Consider the following 20,258-nt stretch of genomic DNA (forward strand, 5'->3'; position numbering starts at 1 on the left):
CATTATCCTGTGGATGAAGTCATTGTGTCTTTTTATGTATCGACTCTACTTACCAGGTTTGTGTACATTATCCCGTGGATGAAGACATTGTGTCTTTTTATGTATCGACTCTACTTACCAGGTTTGTGAACATTATCCCGTGGATGAAGACATTGTGTCTTTTTATGTATCGACTCTACTTACCAGGTTTGTGTACATTATCCCGTGGATGAAGACATTGTGTCTTTTTATGTATCGACTTTACTTACCAGGTTTGTGAACATTATCCCGTGGATGAAGACATTGTCTTTTTATGTATCGACTCTTCTTTCCAGGTTTGTGAACATTATCCCGTGGATGAAGACATTGTGTCTTTTTATGTATCCACTTTACTTACCAGGTTTGTGAACATTATCCCGTGGATGAAGACATTGTGTCTTTTTATGTATCGACTCTATACTTACCAGGTTTGTGAACATTATCCCGTGGATGAAGTCATTGTGTCTTTTTATGTATCGACTCTATTTACCAGGTTTGTGAACATTATCCCGTGGATGAAGTCATTGTGTCTTTTTATGTATCGACTCTATTTACCAGGTTTGTGAACATTATCCCGTGGATGAAGTCATTGTGTCTTTTTATGTATCGACTCTACTTACCAGGTTTGTGTACATTATCCCGTGGATGAAGACATTGTGTCTTTTTATGTATCGACTCTACTTACCAGGTTTGTGAACATTATCCCGTGGATGAAGTCATTGTGTCTTTTTATGTATCGACTCTGCTTACCAGGTTTGTCTCCTCAAACCCGTGGATGAAGACCTTGGCCTCTCTCCATACTCCATACTCTGTAATGTTTCCGTTTCCAAACTGCAGCCTCGGCTGGTTAGGGCCCATGTTTGTCCTCAACAGTATGACTTCAAGATCCGCTCTTTTATCGGCTAAGTTGTACCAAAACCTCACACAAAAATCGCTGTCTGTAATAAATATATCAAAGATACTGTTAAAACTAAGACAATGTATTATATAATCTAAATGTAATTTCATGTAAAAGATATAGAAAAAAGAAAGTAAATTGTCCCAAACCTGAAAACGATTTTATGTGTATCTGGGAAATGCTTCATAACGTTAAAGGGGGGGGGAGGGGAAGCACTTCCCTCAAATTTACTGTAACTGATCTTAAAACCCCTGCAAATCATCTGAAATTACACCTGGGTTTGGATACTTTGATTTGATCGACATATAGTTTTCTGCCGTTGTGATTAATATTCAGGCTTTTGACGCCTAATGCATTATGGATGAATAAATGTGCGTTAACTAATGAATTGACTAATTAAAATGATCGATTGTAATTGCAATTACTGTGAAATGACCCCTACCCCCTCCCTCCCCTATCAAAATTAAAATCATTTATTTAATTATTTGATGGATTGATTTTACTTATGGCATATTCTTATAAATTAAACAAGAGCACTTTGCTTGCTTCATTATCACGACGGCATGTGCGCTAGACATCAAAAGCCTGAATGTTAATTTGATAGTCGGTACGGTGTCCACACAAGGTAAACAAGATATACACAACGGCAGAAAACTATATGTCAATCAAATCAAAGTATCCTATCCCAGGCTTAATTTCAGATGATTGACAGAGCTTCTAAGATCAGGTATATTTAAGGTGCTTATTTCCTCCTCCTTTATGTCATCGCGCGATTAAAAGTTCGTGTGTGCATGGGCTGTTTACTTTAAAATTTTACGTGCATGGGCTGTTTACTTTAAAATTTTACGTGCATGGGCTGTTTACTTTAATATTTTACGTGCATGGGCTGTTAATTAACTTAACATTTTACGTACATGGGCTGTTTACTTTAACAGCAATATAAAAGATCAAATATTTTTGATTTACTCACTCATTTAGGAATCCATTAAACACTTTTTTCCTTTTGTCAAATTAAAGTTAATCTTGGTAATTGAAGTCTTACTGTCGTATCTTTTTCCTATTCCGTAGATGGTCAGCTCAAACTTCTCGCCCCTTATAATCCGGCCGTGGTGCACAGTGCCATCCTGTCCGTCCTTTTATAAGTAAAGGGTCAACAAAACCAATTACAATAAACATTCAGATCCAAGACAAACTGTATAATTACAGTTTACTTTAAAGGTAGTATCATTTTTTACAATGCATCGTATCTTTTCCTAGGTACCTCTTTATTCCACTTAACTTTAAGGAGGCTGAGGAGTCAACCGTTTAACCACCAAATTTAACTTTTAAGTTAAATACTAAATATGATATCTTAAGCTTTCAACAGTCAATTTAGCAAAGAAAAACTTCATACATTTTAGTTTTAACATTTGACAATTTTATATATTTTTATATTATTTTTATCATTTATTCCCAGCTCTCTGATTGGCTCAAACTTGATCACATGATTTAGTATATAACAGCATAAAGACTTGAGTTACTATTTATAGAATCTGAAATGCATATCGACTTGAGGTTTCTTAAAATGGAGATAATTTCTGTGAAACAAAATAGTACTGTATTCAATCAAAGCTAATACAGTGTATGATTTGATGTTTATAGAAAAAAAAATATTTATTTCAACTTTTACCAACTTTTTTTCAATGTTCTGTATTTGATGAGTCAAAAGAAGGCATTGGATTAGGATTTCTTCACATTAATTCAAACATATTTGATATGTGTGTCAAATATTGGTACAAAACTTAATCAAATAAATGAAGTATTCTGAATAAGTAAATCTTCTAAGTCACTCCATCAATATAAGGAAACGCATTTTCATTAAACGGTGTAATTTATTTTGATCTCTAGTCTCTAAATGTTAAAGGGAGAAAACTTTTCCAATTATTTTCATAATTTGTTTTGTCAATCTATGTGAAAAATAATATAACAAATGTAGCCCTTTAATTCGGTCAATCCATAGATATATCGACTTCACAGAAAAGCATATCGACCTCGCACTTCGTGCTCGTTCGATATGCTTTTCTGTGAAGTCGATATATCTATGGATTGACCTCATCAAAGGGCTATATTTATATAATATGGAGTTTTTCTTCTAAAGGAGGTCAAAATAGTCTTAAAATGGCCACAATCCCTAGCCCATTTAAGGTGTTTTTCTAATAATTCCACAAAATTTTACTAAAATTAAAAATTTTTGACCAATATACTCTAGTAAAGCCAAATAATAATTATTCTTTTTTTCATGTTTTTATTAGAAAGAATGATTTTAAAACTGTTTTGTTTACAAACTGGACACTCGAGAGAACTGCTTGTAAATATGATTTATTGTATTGATAAGATATGCGGTGATTTACTGTGTAGATAAAATACGAGATGCTCTATGCATGAACAATTTCTAAAACAAGCTAAATTACTTGCCTGTAAGTTGATTAAACAAGAATATCAGCAGTCTCGTTTAAAGTCATCATTTTGTAAGTTCTATCATCGATACAATGACCTTGTCAGCAAATATAATTTATCATTGAGTCAAGTGCGGAACTGACGTTTTTCATACTAATTGTTAGTCCATTATTTAAACACGGGTTTTTCCGTTATTTCCTGATCATGACAAAAATCACACACAACTGATGTGATCGGTCAGCAGGGATGTTTAGTCCTCCATGGCACCTGATCCCACCTTTGATGTTTCGGGGGTCTGTGTTTGCTCTGCTCCTATTATTTATTGTTTTATGGACTTTGATATGGAATACTGTTCGTTATCTCAATATCCTTCTTACTGTATAGATAAGATACGCGATGATATTCTGTATAGATAAAATACGCCATGATATTCTGTATAGATAAAATACGAAATGGTTTACTGTATAGATAAGATACGCGATGATTTACTAAATGGATAAAATACGCGATGATTCACTGTATAGATAAGATCCGCGATGATTTACTGAATGGATAAAATATGCGATGATTCACTGTATAGATAGGATACGCGATGATTTACAGTATAGATAAAATACGAGATGGTTTACTGTATAGATAAGATACGCAATGATTTACTGCATAGATAAAATACGCGATGATATTCTGTATAGATAAAATATAAGATAATTTACTGTATTGATAAAATAGGAGATGATTTACTATATAGATAAAATAAGAGATGATATACTGTATTGATAAACTAGGAGATGATTTAATGTATACATGTAGATGAAATACGCGATGATTTAAAAATGACGACTTACTGGATGGAAGGTAATATTTCCGGTTTTGACGAAATCCTTTTCTGTGTCTATGTCCCACCCAAACCGATAGATTCCATCTAGATACAACATTACAACATTGATATCGACATCTGACGAGATATCCATAAATACAACATTAAACACAGATATCGACATCTGACGAGATATCCATAAAATAACATAAAAACATAGATATTGACATCTGACGAGATATCTATAAAACATTAAAGCATAGATATTGTCATCTGAGGAGATACTGAGTATCCATAAATACAACATTACAACATAGATATCGACATATGACGAGATATCAACTTTTCAACACATAACACATAACAGATATTGCCTTCTGATGAAAAACAAATGCAACACAGATATTTCCCTCTGATGAAATTCCAACAAATACAACTCAGATATCGTCTTCTAATGAGATATCAAAAACATTACAACACATATTCTGACTGGATATCGAATATACAACAAAGATATCACCTTCTGGTGCGCAAGTTATCAACATTACAGACAATAGGTTGACGAGATATCAACTTCAACAACATAAAAATATAACATTTTATATCATATTTTGAGATATTTACATATACAACATACACTTATATTTATGACGGTATTTTATAGGAGCTGCAGACTGAGTGATTTAACAAACAATTCTGTTGTTTCCCGTCACAGTCTACAACTACCTTAAAACACACCCTATAAAAATCACAAAGTCACAGATACACCGTAAGACACACAAAAACAAGCTAAAGTCACAAGGGCACCATTGCTATCAACAGGACACTGTATTACTTTTGGTTAGACACAAGCTAAAGTCACTGAGACACCATAGCTAGTCACAAAGACACTAGGGACCTGGGTCCCTGGGTCCCTTGGCTGAGTGGTCTAACTAACAATTCTGTTGTTTCCCGACACAGCCCAGGTACCCTTCCAAAGTCACCTAACTCCGACAAGTAGAAAAACACCAAAAGTAAACGAAACTAGATTGATCCCTGTATTTATACTATTTCTCCTTTTTTTATGCCTAATTTCTAATGATTGGTTAATAATTTTAATTATTTGGTTGGCTAAAACATCAACTCTCTTTGGCTACACATAATAAAATTTGATTGGGTGATTCAAAATTGCCTACTAGTATTTCAACCCACTTTGCTAATTCCGATTTATTACAAAATTAGCCCTAACAAAAAGAAATCCTAAGGGACAAATTAAATCAATATTTTGTTGTCGCCGGCGTGGAGCAGTGATTAGAGCGTCTGCTCTAGAGTTGCAAAGTAAGGCGTGGATCCTTACGTCGCGGGTTCGAATCCCACTGTAGCAATTAAAGATCACATCCGCACCGAGACTATTACAGAGATCTTACGGAGTTGTGGCCCCTTCCAAAAAGGAAGAGAAGGCTACATTTTTGCAACTAGATTGCTTAGTGAACAATGTTTGCTAAAAGCAGGAAAGTTTTCTCCAAGTAAAGAAATTTAGTAAGTACAAAATCATGCATTAGAACTTACATTGACATTTACTTCCGGACCATTTAGGCGGACAACGGCAGATCCCATCTGTGTTGATGTCGCTAGCGTCACACGTACCGTTATTAAAGCAGGTCTCGTCATGGCGACATCCGTAGTGTTGGCAGTAAAGACCGACGTAACCATATATACAAATACAGCGGGAAGAAAACTCAAACCCTGTAACGTTCAGTCGCTCACATCTCTCAGTTCCCTCCTCGTGACAACGTTTACATTCGGTAAAATAATTGTGAGTCCGTGCAACTGTCAGAAAAATATTTAAAAAAAACGATCTAAACAACATATGATACAAATCTATGAAATCACTGAAATGGGCTAAAATATGGAAACCTGGAAAATCCAGAGGTGGGGTCAGTTTTCGAGATTTCTTGATATCTCAAAAAAGTATAGATCACCAATAAATAAATAAAAGTTAAACGGTTTCTCTTATATCTTTGATTTTCTTTAGTGCAATTCATTCACTTGTTTTAAATAATGTGTACACCTTGTGACAAAACTTTTCTTTGGGTACCAACAAATGTGACCTTTTGACCTTGAAGTTTGATCTACCTTTACACAAAAATTCCGAACTTTTACTTTGGCCATAACTTTGAAATGCTAAAATGTTGGACTTTCATATTTCACATATGTATTTCTTGTGGCATGGCCTTAGATACCAACAACCTTGACCTATTACCCTTGACCTTGGAGATTTCTTTACTTGTGAAAAAAATTTAAACCTTGTCCATAACTTTTGAACGGTAAGGGATAGGGCTTTCATACTTCACTTAAGTAATTCTCGTGAGAAGACTCTTCATTGGATACAAAGAACTTCGACCCTTTGACCTTGACCTTGGAGTTTAACTTACTTTTAAAAAACAAACTTTAACGATAACTTTTAAAGGGTTAGGGCTAATGCTTTCGTGTTTTACATATTTAATCCTTGTGACAGGACCTTTCATTGGATTTCAAGAATGACCTTGACCTTTGAGTTTCACCTACTTTTACTTCAAAAAAAAATCTTTGGGTAATAATAATATATTTAATTTGCATTTAAGAAAAGTTTCATCTTCGCTATGTTGCCATTAGTGGTCTTCATTGTTTCACAAACACTTCTTGTTCCTCATATTGAGAAGAGATATGGCTTTCATATCTGACATGTGCATTACCTGTGACAAAATATTTCCTAGCATGCTATGCATTGTGACCTATTGACCTTGACCTTCAGGATTGTTTTTTAATTTCTAAATGACATATGACAGGACGTTCGTATTTGAGACAATATGTCGTAAAAAATGACTTCTCATCTACAAAGACACCGGAAGCGGGGGGCCACAATTCTTTTTTGTCTTAGAACGTCATACAAAATGCATTTGAAAAGGAAATGATTCGAACTTTAAATCATGGTTCTTAAAGAAAACACAAATTCAGTCAAATATTCGTAAGTAACGGAATCTCCCAGAGTCAATGTTTTTGTACTGTGGCAGATGTTGATCTCTCCTTTATTATTTTTATTATTTATTTCTACCATATTGTACAAACATGTGCTAAAATGTGAGCATAAAACAACGTATACATAGGTTCATAATTTTGAAAATGGTTTTCTCCTCACCAACTCTGAAGATATACATAAATTCCTGAAAACACAACTGCTTAAGACAAATTTTTATAAAGAGTATAAAGCTTTTCATATATGCCCATGTACATGTACATGTATTACGAAACCCTATCATTGTTGTTTAAAATCCCTACATGTACCTCTGTTGGAATTTGTTCCATTCAATGACAGAACAATTCATGCCTGTATGAATATGTTCCAGTCAGTGTGAACAATATTACCCCTTTATGAATATGTTCCATTTAATGAAAGAACAATCTTACCCCTGTAGGAGTATGTTCCGTTTAACCTTGAAAGATCTTACCTCTGTAACAGTATATTTCACTCAGTGACAGAACAATGAAAAGGCAGGGACATACTAATTGACGGAGCAGCATCTTTCACCTCCCGATTACGCTGTGATGGATTTAACAATTTTCAAGAGCCCTTTATACATTTTTAATTCTCATTACTATTGATTATTTTTTCATCTGATAAATGTTATTTCCCATGAAGACTTCGACTTTCAATTTTCTTTTATTATGTATCACTCCTTGAGTTAATTAAGATACCGATCTTGATAATTTGATATAACAAAAAAAGTACATTTGTATTATAACAGTAGTACATTTGGTAATGACTCTGCTATTATCAACAGTTTGTATGTGTCGACTTAATAATAAATGGCTATTAATCGTATTTTTATCTAACTCTGTCACAAAGTACAAGAAAACTTTTAATTTTATAAACTGCACAGAATATACACTATACCCACATAAACTACACAGAATATACACTATATCCACATAAACTATACAGAATATACACTATACCCACATAAACTATACAGAATATACACTATACCCACATAAACTATACAGAATATACACTATACCCACATAAACTATACAGAGTGTACACTATACCCACATAAACTATACAGAATATACACTATACCCACATAAACTATACAGAATATACACTATACCCACATAAACTATACAGAGTGTACACTATACCCACATAAACTATACAGAATATACACTATGCCCACATAAACTATACAGAATATACACTATACCCACATAAACTACACAGAATGTACACTATACCCACATAAACTACACAGAATATACACTATACCAACAACCTTCTTGTCAATATGACTACTTTGACTACATATACTCACTTAGGACTTTTTTCTTTCTGGACGTTATACCCATTCATGACTACTGTTTTCTGAATTAGGTATACTCACTTATGACTACTGTTATCTGGACTAGTTATACACACTTATGACTACTTCTTTCTGGACTAGTTATACTCACTTATGACTACTGTTATCTGGACTAGTTATACCCACTTATGACTACTGTTATCTGGAATAGTTATACTCACTTATAACTTCTGTTATCTGGACTAGTTACACACACTTATGACTACTGCTTTCTGGACTAGTTATACCCACTTATGACTTTTGTTATCAGGACTAGATATATCCATTTATAACAACTGTTTTCTGGACTAGTTATACTCACTTATGACTACTGTTATCTGAACTAGTTATACACACTTATGACTACTGTTATCTGGACTAATTATACTCACTTATGACTACTGTGATTTGGACTAGTTATACACACTTATGACTACTGTTATCTAGATTAGTTATAAACACTGATGACTACTGTTATCTGGACTAGTTATACCCAATTATGACTACTGCCTTCTGGACTAGTTACACACACTTATAACTACTGTTATTTGGACTAGTTGTACCCATTTATGACTACTGTTTATCTGGACTAGTTATACACACTTATGACTACTGTTATCTGGACTAGTTATACACACTTATGACTTCTGTTATCTGGACTAGTTATACCCATTAATGACTACTGTTTATCTGGACTAGTTATACACACTTATGACTACTGTTATTTGGACTAGTTATACACACTTATGACTACAGTTATCTGGAATAGTTATACTCACTTATAACTTCTGTTATCTGGACTAGTTACACACACTTATGACTACTGCTTTCTGGACTAGTTATACCCACTTATGACTTTTGTTATCAGGACTAGATATATCCATTTATAACAACTGTTATCTGGACTAGTTATACACACTTATGACTTCTGTTATTTGGACTAGTTATACTCACTTATGACTACTGTTATCTGAACTAGTTATACACACTTATGACTACTGTTATTTGGACTAGTTATACACTTATGACTACTGTTATCTGGACAGGTTATACACACTTATGAATTCTGTTTTCTGGACTAGTTATACCCACTAATGACTACTTTTATCTGGACTAGTTATATACACTTATGACTACTTATCTGGACTAGTTATACACACTTATGACTACAGTTATCTGGACTAGTTATACTCACTTATAACTTCTGTTATCTGGACTAGTTACACACACTTATGACCTTTGTTATCTGGACTAGATATATCCATTTATAAGAACTGTTTTCTGGACTAGTTATACACTTATGACTACTGTTATCTGGACTAGTTATACTCACTTATGAATTCTGTTGTCTGGACTAGTTATACCCACTTAGGACTACTGTTATCTAATGACTACTATTATCTGGACTAGTTATACACACTTATGACTTCTGTTATCTGGACTAGTTATACCCACTTATGACTACTGTTATCTGGACTAGTTATACACACTTATGACTACTGTTATCTGGACTAGTTATACACACTTATGACTTCTGTTATCTGGACTAGTTATACACACTTATGACTTCTGTTATCTGGACTAGTTATACACACTTATGACTACTGTTATCTGGACTAGTTATACACACTTATGACTTCTGTTATCTGGACTAGTGATATACACTTATGACTACTGTAATCTGGACTAGTTATATACACTTATGACTACTGTAATCTGGACTATTTATACACACTTACTGTATGACTTCTGTTATCTGGATTAGTTATGCACACTTATGACTACTTTTATCTGGACTAGTTATACCCACGTATGACTATTGTTATCTGAAGTAGTTATACACACTCATGACTTCTGTTATCTGGATTAGTTATGCACACTTATGACTACTGTTATCTGGACTAGTTATACACACTTATGACTTCTGTTGTCTGGACTAGTTATACACACTTATGACTACTGTTTTCTAAACTAGTTATACTCACTTATGGCTATTGTTTTCTGGACTAGTTAAACTTATACATATATTCACATTATTTTTAAGGTTTATTGACCAGCTTTAAAGGAGAGATTACTTTAAATTGGATATATAAATCATATTTAGAGGGCTCGGGGGTCGCGATAGCTAAAGATATCATATATGAAAAATTAAGTTAAATCTGATGGTTAATTAGATCACCCCCCAGCCTCCTTAAGAGAATAAAATTTAGGAATGAAAATCTTCAATATTTAAGTAAACAATGCTCAGTAAATTTTGTAATTTGATATGTGCTTGTATGTTCAAGTACTACTTTTCCCCATTTTTTGGATGATGAGGATACCATTTGCACCTCTTTCTGTAGTGGGCTGCAATCTGGAATCTTGCGCATGGCGTAAAATATTAATGTGACTTATTGATTCACATTGTACCCTTACAAATAGGGAAACATCTACCAGGGCTTTAATTATCAGAAAGTATAAGGTCACGGAGGGTCACAGAATACCGTAATTTGTATGGTTTAAAAAGTACCGTGGCTTACACAGTTCAGAAACTACCCTAGGCTATATTGGGCTGGCCATTTGATACCGTAACTTACATGAGTATGAAAATACCGTAACAGCGAGGTTAAAAAGTACTTATCTTACATGGGTAACATTTACCGCTAACGGTAAAAAATTAAATACTTACATGAGTACGATAAAACGGTATGTAACTTTCAAAAGAATAGTAACTTACATCGGCTAGACAGTACTTAAATGTCAGTACGGACTAACGTTAGTCTGATAGTATTTTGACTAATATGTGTCAGGTTTTTTTTTTTGTCAATTCGTTAAACTCATACTTGCGAGATATATGGGTATTTATTGTTAACATAACAACAACATGTGCATTTATAAAAGACGATTAAAAATCTATCTAAAAACATTTGATAAATAATCATTGTGATGTATAATATATATACGTGCCATGCACACATTAATTACAAAAAATTAAAATTATAAACGTTGCCCAATCTCATTCATCAGGAGGTAGGGAAGTTTCTGTCACGTGACTTTTTTCCCTCCGTAGGAGGCTGATGATGAGATCATGACAGACATGAGTATTTTGAAGTGAGCAGTTCAGTTCAGAACGGTTTAGTTGTCAGGCTGCATTACCGTGGAGAAATAAAGTTTTCTATAAATCACGCGGACTTCTTGACGTCACCGTTTCGCGCTTTGTTGGCCTCGGAGTCTTCAAAGTTCCAGTCCACGGGGGTGATCATCTGCTGCGTTTTCTTGTAGGTCCAATATGGCGTCATGAGAAAGGTTACAAGTGTCAGCTGAATGTAAAGGAAAGAGAAGATGGACAACGGCATGGCCGACCAGATCCGCTCCCAGTGAATATACGTCAGGTACCACATAAAACACTCCACCACGGAACGCAGGTGAAATGTGTGGACCAGAATAAACTGGTTAGCGCGCCAAAGCAAAGAATCCGCTTTCCCCGCCTTCAGCACGGTCCAACAGATGGCCGAGAAAGGGGTACTCATTTCTAGAATCAGTCCTTTTGTTCCGAAGCAGTGCGCAGCCTCCGTGAGCATCAGAGTGGTGTAGCCAAACAAAGACAGCCAGTGGTGAATGTTTAACAGAATGCTCACCTTTCTGTACACAATGTCAGACACCATGATGGCGCTACATTCAAACACGAAGAAGCCGACCGTGACGGTTAGGGCGAAATAACTCGTGGGGGACGTGGCGAACACGGGGTCCTTCTCTAACTCTGTGTCCACGAAAATCGCCCACATCCCGACAATAGTGCAAAAAATCCCATACACCGCGCGGACAACCGCCAACTTCCAAAACATCTTCTCTTTTTCACGTAAGTTCCGGTAAGTCCACGTTGCCATGGAAACTGTTCCCGTCAGAACGTACAGGACGGCGAAAAACATAAATGAACCGAAAATGAAGGCGGCTTTTACAGTCCCTTTACGATAATCCATTTCTGCCAAAGCAGGATGAATGTGTTCCACAAGTCCCATCGTGACTGAAACAGAATCAAAGATTAAGTTAGACTAAAGGTGGTTATCATAGCTGGAAATTGAAATGAAAATTTAGACAACCGTAAATAGGTCTGAAAGACAGAACAATAGCAGCTGAACACGGTCCGAAAATCGTAAACAGGTTTAAAAGAAACATTTACAAAGAATGCGCTCAAGATAGAAGGGCCTAGCCTCTACGTGGAGCTTCGGTCTTGAACGCTAGTAGCTAGCATAAAGAATTCGTGCTGGGTACCAAAGCAAAGAAATCTCCTTAGTTACCTCTTTCCATTATTTGAGATAATAAAAGAAAAAAATTTTTTTTTGCCGTCTTGACGAATTACATGTTAAATATACACATGTTTGCTCGAGTTCAGCTTTTTTTTCCAAAAATAGGTTACTACCAAGAAATTTGTTTTTATAAAACCTAAAACCTAGCGGAGAACGGAAGGAATGGGGCGCCTTTGATTTGGATTCGGAAGGAGTAGGTCGCAGTTGAGGAGAGAAATCGTATACTGATGCGGCACATGATCATGATATTTTAGCATTTTATTGTTGAATCAGATGCTTACGTTATAAGAAAAGGGAGATATTTTCCCGAAATTAAATCGGATATTTTGATTTTGATTTGCTAGATTAGGCCTTGAATTATGGCTTGATGGATCATTTGATAAAAATGATGCATTTTTTACACTAAAAAAAAAGACATTTATGGCGTCTTTTTGATATGTTCCGATAACCAAAATTTAAAATATCTTTCTATTTGTTTTATTACTTTTGACAAAGATAAGATTTTTTAGTAAATTACTCAATTTATATCAATGGAATTCCAAAGATATATATAAAACAATACAATAATTAATCAATTTATTGTTATAACGATTTTAATTCGTCATAACTAATCGATATTTCGAATTCAAAGCTATATATATTTTAGTCCTAAATGGGCTTCTGTAGATATATACTGCATACAGGGTTATTTTCGCCCCGTATTATTTTTGCCCTTTCATATTCGGAAACAAGTTTGTCCCGTTTTAAATTCGCCCAGAAAGATTTTTGTTTAAGATATTATATTGTTTACTTTGAATTCGCCCCGTTTTAAATTCATCCACTTCCGACGAGGGCGAAAGGGGCGAAAAATAAACCTGGGCGAAAATTTCCCTGTATATACAATATACCGACTCCTAAAAAATACGTGAGGTTCTTCAAGTTCAAAATTGGAGAAATTTGAATGTGAACGTAAACATAAATAACATATCATGTATATCTACACTCAATCTCCTACTATTTTTTTTAGCTCAGATATATACCCCATATATAAGATATGATATACATAACATGTTTTGATAAGGTTCCAAGTCGGAAATATCGAAGTCTGCGCTACTTATCAATTATAATGTAGTTGTTATTTTATTATATTCATATGTTCTAATTTTAATATATCGACTCATATTATATATCTAAACTATTTTCAAGGCATTCTGATACTCTCAGTACTTTACGTGATTTTCTCTCTCTCCCCCACCCCTACCCCAATTCCTCTCACCCACACAGGTAAAATATACTAAAGCCTTAAAACAAAATAAAACAATTAAAAATTATTTATCTACTTTTTAAAATAAAATATTGTTTTCATAACTCTATCTGCCATTGTAATGGTTCAATTATATTAATTTGCAGAAAATAAAATAAAACAAGGTCCGTAATAAAAACCAAATACAGGAACACTAATCAGGTAACTTAGTGTCCTCTACAAATATTTATTTATTTATTTATTTATTTATTTATTTATTTATTTATTTATTTATTTATTTATTTATTTTTGCATTAATAGCTGCATTTTGATAAATTTATTCTGTTGTTAAATTGTGTTATAAATTATGATTAATTTGTGTGTAATTTAAACTCTTATGATCAATAAAACCAAAATAAAATTTTAAATTGTTTCAGAAGAAATATTTCTGTACAGTCGAATATGACTGTTAATTGTAAATTATAATTTTTTGTAGAGGACACTAGTATTTGTAAATATTTATCATACTTTTCCCCACTGTTTATCGCGGTACCTTAAATCCTGGAGTCTGCAGTCGGTCGGGTTAGTTCTCCTTCTCTTAGACGGTCGGGTTAGAGCTCCTCCTCTCAGTCCTCTAGGATTGGGGAAAATGTTTATGTCCCTAGTTTCTGTCCTGCTTTAAACATCTAAACTGGACAATAGGAAATCTCGTGGTATATCACGAGAAATGATAACAAGTCGGTACATGTGTACTTAAATCTCCCTATCACTCCGTTATCACTTCATATCATACAGGTCTAACATTATAAACGCACTCAAACGTAACGGGCTACACATCGTGTAAACATGGACGAAGCCGCGGACCCTACGATCAGACTGCGTGTATATATGAACAAGTACAGCTATACAGTTTATACACATACGATAGGGATAAAAGAGATTGCTGGAGATATCCTAATTGTACCTGACTAATCCCTCGGCACTGGTGTCAACTGACCAGTATATAAAGAGAGAGAGAAAGACAGAGAGAGTGAAGAGAGAGAGAAAGACAGAGTGAAGAGAGAGAGGGGAGAGAGAGAGATAGCCGGAGATATCCTGATTGTATGACAAATCCCACATCACTGGTGTCAACTGACCAGATATATAAAGAGAGAGAGAAAGACAGAGAGAGAGAAGAGAGAGGGGAGAGAGAGATATAGAGAAAGCCGAATATATCCTGATCGCAGGACTAATCCCTCAGGCACTGGTGTCAACTGACCAGTATATAAAGAGGAAAGAGACAGACACACAGGGAAAAAAGAAAGAGAGAAGGAGAGAAACGGACAGAGAGAGAGAAGAGATCGACGGGGAGATGAAAGAGAGGGGGGGAGAGTGAAAGAGACAGATAGAAAAAGACACACACAGAAAGAAAGACAGAGAGAGAGAGAAACAGAGGAGAGAGATGAGAGAGAGAATAGACAAAGTTACAGAGCCAGAGAGAGCGAAGACATAGAGAAGAGAGAGAGAAAAACTGAGAGAGAGAGAAAGACAGAGAACAGAGAGAGAGGGGGGAGAGAAAGACAGAGAAAGGGGGGAGAGAGAGAAAGACGGAGAGAACAGAGAGAGGAGGAGAGCAAGAGAGAGAGGGGGATAGAGAGAAAGACAGAGAGAGGGGAGAGAGAGGAAGACAGAGAGAACAGAGAAAAAGACAGAGAAAAGAGATTTTGTGGTTACCCTCTAAATGCTAGTGTTTCATTATGTAGTACATGTATAGCAACTGATTATTTCCAGTGCCAAAATGAACATTCATTAATATTATTTTAAATCCCATTCTCCCCTTAAAATCTGCGTCCTGAAATGCTATACAGTTAGTATCACCGCGTGTCTGGATTAGGGTGATAACTAAATTGGCTGAACCTAAAAAAAAAAACTTACGCTGTTTGTGTGGTTAAATGTCCGTCGTGCTTTACGATAAAATACGGTTTAAGTAATGAAGAAATTTTTGCGGAAATATATAAGAAGCTTTCACACGAAGCTGCAAGATGATGTAACTATGTTAATATTTCACTCCTATACATTGAAAAATGTGAGTACGGTGGCGTTTCCGATTGGCGGATCCAAGTTACTGGCAATTTTAAATGAAAATGACAACAAGGCAATTGTTTATTTATTTTATGTTATGTCACCACTGAATTATTCAATCAAAACTTTATTGAAATGATATGAAAAACAAGTTTTGAATAATAATAAATGGATTAAAAAGGGTTCATTCGTCGATTTGAAATGAAATTATGATAAATCATTGATAACAGTTGTGAATATATTTATATAACAAAAAACTTTTAGTAGGTTTTCCAAATAAATTTATCGATAAATTTTGTATACTACTGAATATTCCTTACTGATAGCATCGTGGCAACGAACCCCAAGTACACTTTAAACACTGGAATTAACTTGCTTACATAAAAGGAGAATTTTAGGAACAATGAATATGGTATTGTTCAAATACATTTAACGCCATGCGCTGTTCTAGAGGGGGGTCGGGGGAACCCTGGAATTTGCAGAGCTACTAAATTTATTTACTATAAACCGAGTAAAAAAGTGATCTTGGACCCCCCCCCCCCCTAGAAAACGCAGACCCTACCCCATACCCCTCAAAAACTTGGATATGGTTATTGGTTAAGTTGGTAATGAAGAAGATTTGGAAGTCAGCGACTACCCCACCCCCACCCCCACCCCCACGAAAAAGAATTTTCATGTTTTGGCGAGATAAGGTTTTTATTTTTGCTTGTCAACAAATTTCTAGGTTGGAATTTTTTTTTTCACTAGAGTGACTGACCCCCCCCCCCCCCCCCCCCCCCCCCCCCCCCCCCCCCCCCCGGAAGAAAATGATGGATCTGTGCCTGAAAGCTGTGATAAAATGTTGTGTTTTAATCAATGCATTTCAGTTTTTTTCTGAATAGTCTTTTGTATTGAATACTCGGTTTACTGGGGGTATTCATAGGAAGTTAAGAGCTAATTTTAACAAAATATTTCTTTAAGATTCAATTAATCAGTAAAATGTGCATATTGGCTACTTTTCTTTTTGCCGGATAAAATAAATAAGAGCACCCGAAGTACAATATCTATAATACACACAAGCACCTGACGTTGCTTATTTTTCTTTAAATAAAGAAAAATATACCGATACTTTATTATTAGGTATGGGTAATATGACTATACTTTTATTATTAAAAAAATAATAAGTAAAGTCAAGTGCCTGTGAATTATATTGTTAGAATTCTTCTATCGGTAGCTATATACGTGTGTATTCAGGAATATACTTTGCCTAAATATTCTGTGTTTCATCTTGTATTAAAGAAAAGATAAACAGAACAAGAAAATCTATATCTTAAAGCAGCTAATGCCTAGGTCACATTTCCCGGCCGGTAGCCGTAGACCGGTGGTAATCGGTAGTAATCCGTGGTGTTAACGATGCCCCAACATCGGTCCACATCGGCCCAGTAGTCCTTAAAGTATCAGTCACATTATCCAGCGATGTGCATACGATGGGCAACCAATGAGTTTTATGAGAAAAATGGCGTGGTTGCCGGCCGGACTCATAAAGGTTCAGCGATGCATTGCTAAGCATAAAACGATGTTCCAGGATAATCGGCCGATGTATATTACATCGCTCATACATTGGTGAACATCGTTCGTACATCGGTCGACTACGGGCCAATGTTTGGTCGAACATCGACCGATGATCGGTCGTTATCTGTTGAACACCACTCAACCCCCAATGACCTCAGATTCAACGGATATTGGACGATGCTCGGCCATACATCGGCCGATCCTTGAAAGATGTGTTAATGATGGGTTATCGATGAGGAGCGATGTGAGGCATCGTTGGAGACATCGCTGAATTTTAACTACGAATTATTTCCTACCGATGACCCCACCGATTCGCAAAAAGGATTCAGTCACCGTCCGATCACTAGTGGTGCCCGGCCGGCAACCACGCCAATTTCATCAAAAAAACGCATCGGTTTCTCATCGTATATCCCATCGTTGGATAATGTGACTTATACTTAAGGAAATCTGCTCCCCTGCAAAGCATTATTAAAGAAAAAGGTCTAAAACGTATAAATCTTGATTATGAAGTCGTTGTGTGCAAAAATTTTATTTCATGCACCTAAAATTAATTAATGGTTCAATGACCCTTAAAGTATTAATATCAGCATTGTAAAAAGATAACAATTTTTACCTTATCAAGGAATTAAAAAAATAATAAAAATAATTTTTGAGAAATCGAATTTTCCGCAATCTGGCCTTAGAAAAAAAAAGTTCATAATATGACAAAAAATTAAATGTGATGTCTTGAATGCAGTGCATTCACTTCTTTTTGTTTCCAGAGAGAGAGAGAGAACAAGAGAGAGAGAGAGAGAGAGAGAGAGAGAGAGAGAGAGAGAGAGAGAGAGAGAGAGAGAGAAATTGTTATTCTACACTATATTTATATGTTAACACAGTGGTTAATATAAACGATATACATATATAAGACCATTCCGTCCGTACACGCCTGTTTCTGACATAAAACATAAACACGCACTAACAGATTGTGTCACCGCCTACACATTGAATAAACCATTTTCTGCGTGTTTGTAAAATGTGCTACGAGTTTTTAATATATATATATATATATATATATATATATATATATATATATATATATATATATATATATATATATATATATATATATATATATATATATATATAAAATACTGAGTGAATTATAGTAAATAATTTATTACCTTACAAGGAACAAATAGAATGTTAACAATCACGTGATCACAACGACCCTAAGAAAATAAATAGAATCAACAGAAAGATGTCGTACAAGGTTCATGTCATTTTCTCTCAATCTCACCCCACTCACTAATACGTCCATATTAAACCATTCACGTATGTCACGGGTCACGTGACCACAGTAGTGACCCCATGATGACCCACGTCCAGAGCGTCACGGTGTCCAGTCTGATCGTCACGCTGTTATTTCCTCCCTGTTCGCTGGCCACTGGATTCGTGTCCGGTGATGGACCCTTTTGGTCAGATTTCTCCGGACACCTGTTTGATGCCGAGTTGATGGGAGGGAACATGTCTGTCTTCACGACCTTGCTGATTAGTTTCCACGACTCTGAAGAATCGTTAAAGGCCGAGGATTGAAGATCGTTGATTTCGTGGAACTCGTAAACCCCCGACCTTTTAGTTTCCCGGAGACCAAGGATCATGACGGCGCCGGTTTTCTCGAAGTTTGAGGTGACCTTGACCCAGTAGACGTAGGTCCCTGAGCAGGCGGATCGCGGACTGACGCCCTCTATCGTGATGTTCTCCAGGATTGTCGTGTTGCCTTTGACGATACAGAACACACGGAATGTGGCGTCAATGAGGGGGTCCCCCTGGACGAAATCAATCACCTCCCCGTACACAATGACCTGGAGCCGCGACACCAAATCCTCGGGGGTCACTTCATTGTATTTATCGTCCACTAGACAACCGCTGACCACGGACAGACAAACAAACAAACACACAAACCAGACCACCGCGCGGACCTCCATAATAACACTGCTGCTCTCTCGTGTAGAATCCCTGGAATGCAGACAATTCACTATTGTATACGATGCCCCGCTTTTGATATAATATCCACTGAACAAGTCATTGTTTCATTTCAGTCAGAAAATTTCCCTACGATTTTCTATGAATGTTTTATTCAAGTACGTCTAGAGTAGGGAATAAAATGTTATTTAAGCGTCGTATTCCGAGGGCTCTGTATAAGAATGTAAAGATACACAAGAGTGGACATTCAATATTTCTTTTTACTCAGAAAACTTTCTGTATTTTTCCTGTGAATACAGCTTTAAGTAGGGAGTAACTTAAGATTCATTCTTGTTACAGACTTCGTGTTCCGGGACAAATTAATCTTTGATTGCCCCAGGAATGCGGTCATTTTAAGAGTTGGTATTAGAAGGTAAGAATTCGGTCCACTCCAAGAAATCCCTGACTAGAGGTTTCTGCAGATTCTTTGAAGTAATTACTCTTTATTACAAAAACACGATAATTCAATGGTAGATATATATTAGGCTGTACTTCATTCAGTAGTATATTTGCAAGTAATATACCACGGTATCGTGTTAATGCAATATCAATCGCAGGATTTTAGGCCCACCCATCCCGGTGAATTCAAAAGTTACAATAAAATTATTGC

The 20,258-nt window shown here is 35.6% G+C and overlaps 3 protein-coding genes across 3 annotated transcripts; all 3 read right to left on the reverse strand.

Annotated features, from left to right (window-relative positions):
* Positions 1-1,890: 1,890 nt before the first annotated feature.
* Positions 1,891-6,018, reverse strand: LOC134277887 (uncharacterized). The gene is made up of 3 exons (XM_062760179.1): positions 5,718-6,018; positions 4,198-4,274; positions 1,891-2,049 (listed from the first exon to the last, which is right to left on the reverse strand). Exons 1-3 carry the CDS (start codon positions 6,016-6,018, stop codon positions 1,891-1,893), a joined length of 537 nt encoding a protein of 178 aa, XP_062616163.1.
* Positions 6,019-11,640: 5,622 nt separating this feature from the next.
* On the reverse strand, positions 11,641-14,755 carry LOC134277881 (protein CLN8-like). The gene is made up of 2 exons (XM_062760173.1): positions 14,589-14,755; positions 11,641-12,530 (listed from the first exon to the last, which is right to left on the reverse strand). Exon 2 carries the CDS (start codon positions 12,523-12,525, stop codon positions 11,689-11,691), a length of 837 nt encoding a protein of 278 aa, XP_062616157.1. The 5' UTR covers positions 12,526-12,530; positions 14,589-14,755; the 3' UTR covers positions 11,641-11,688.
* A 4,031-nt stretch (positions 14,756-18,786) lies between these two features.
* Positions 18,787-19,689, reverse strand: LOC134277882 (uncharacterized). The gene has a single exon (XM_062760174.1). It carries the CDS (start codon positions 19,609-19,611, stop codon positions 18,964-18,966), a length of 648 nt encoding a protein of 215 aa, XP_062616158.1. The 5' UTR covers positions 19,612-19,689; the 3' UTR covers positions 18,787-18,963.
* Positions 19,690-20,258: the final 569 nt, after the last annotated feature.

This window comes from Saccostrea cucullata, unplaced genomic scaffold (assembly GCF_032062105.1).
Source record: "Saccostrea cucullata isolate Sc308-1 unplaced genomic scaffold, CSIRO_AGI_Scuc_v1 ctg1250, whole genome shotgun sequence".
Taxonomy (NCBI): Eukaryota; Metazoa; Mollusca; class Bivalvia; order Ostreida; family Ostreidae; genus Saccostrea; species Saccostrea cuccullata.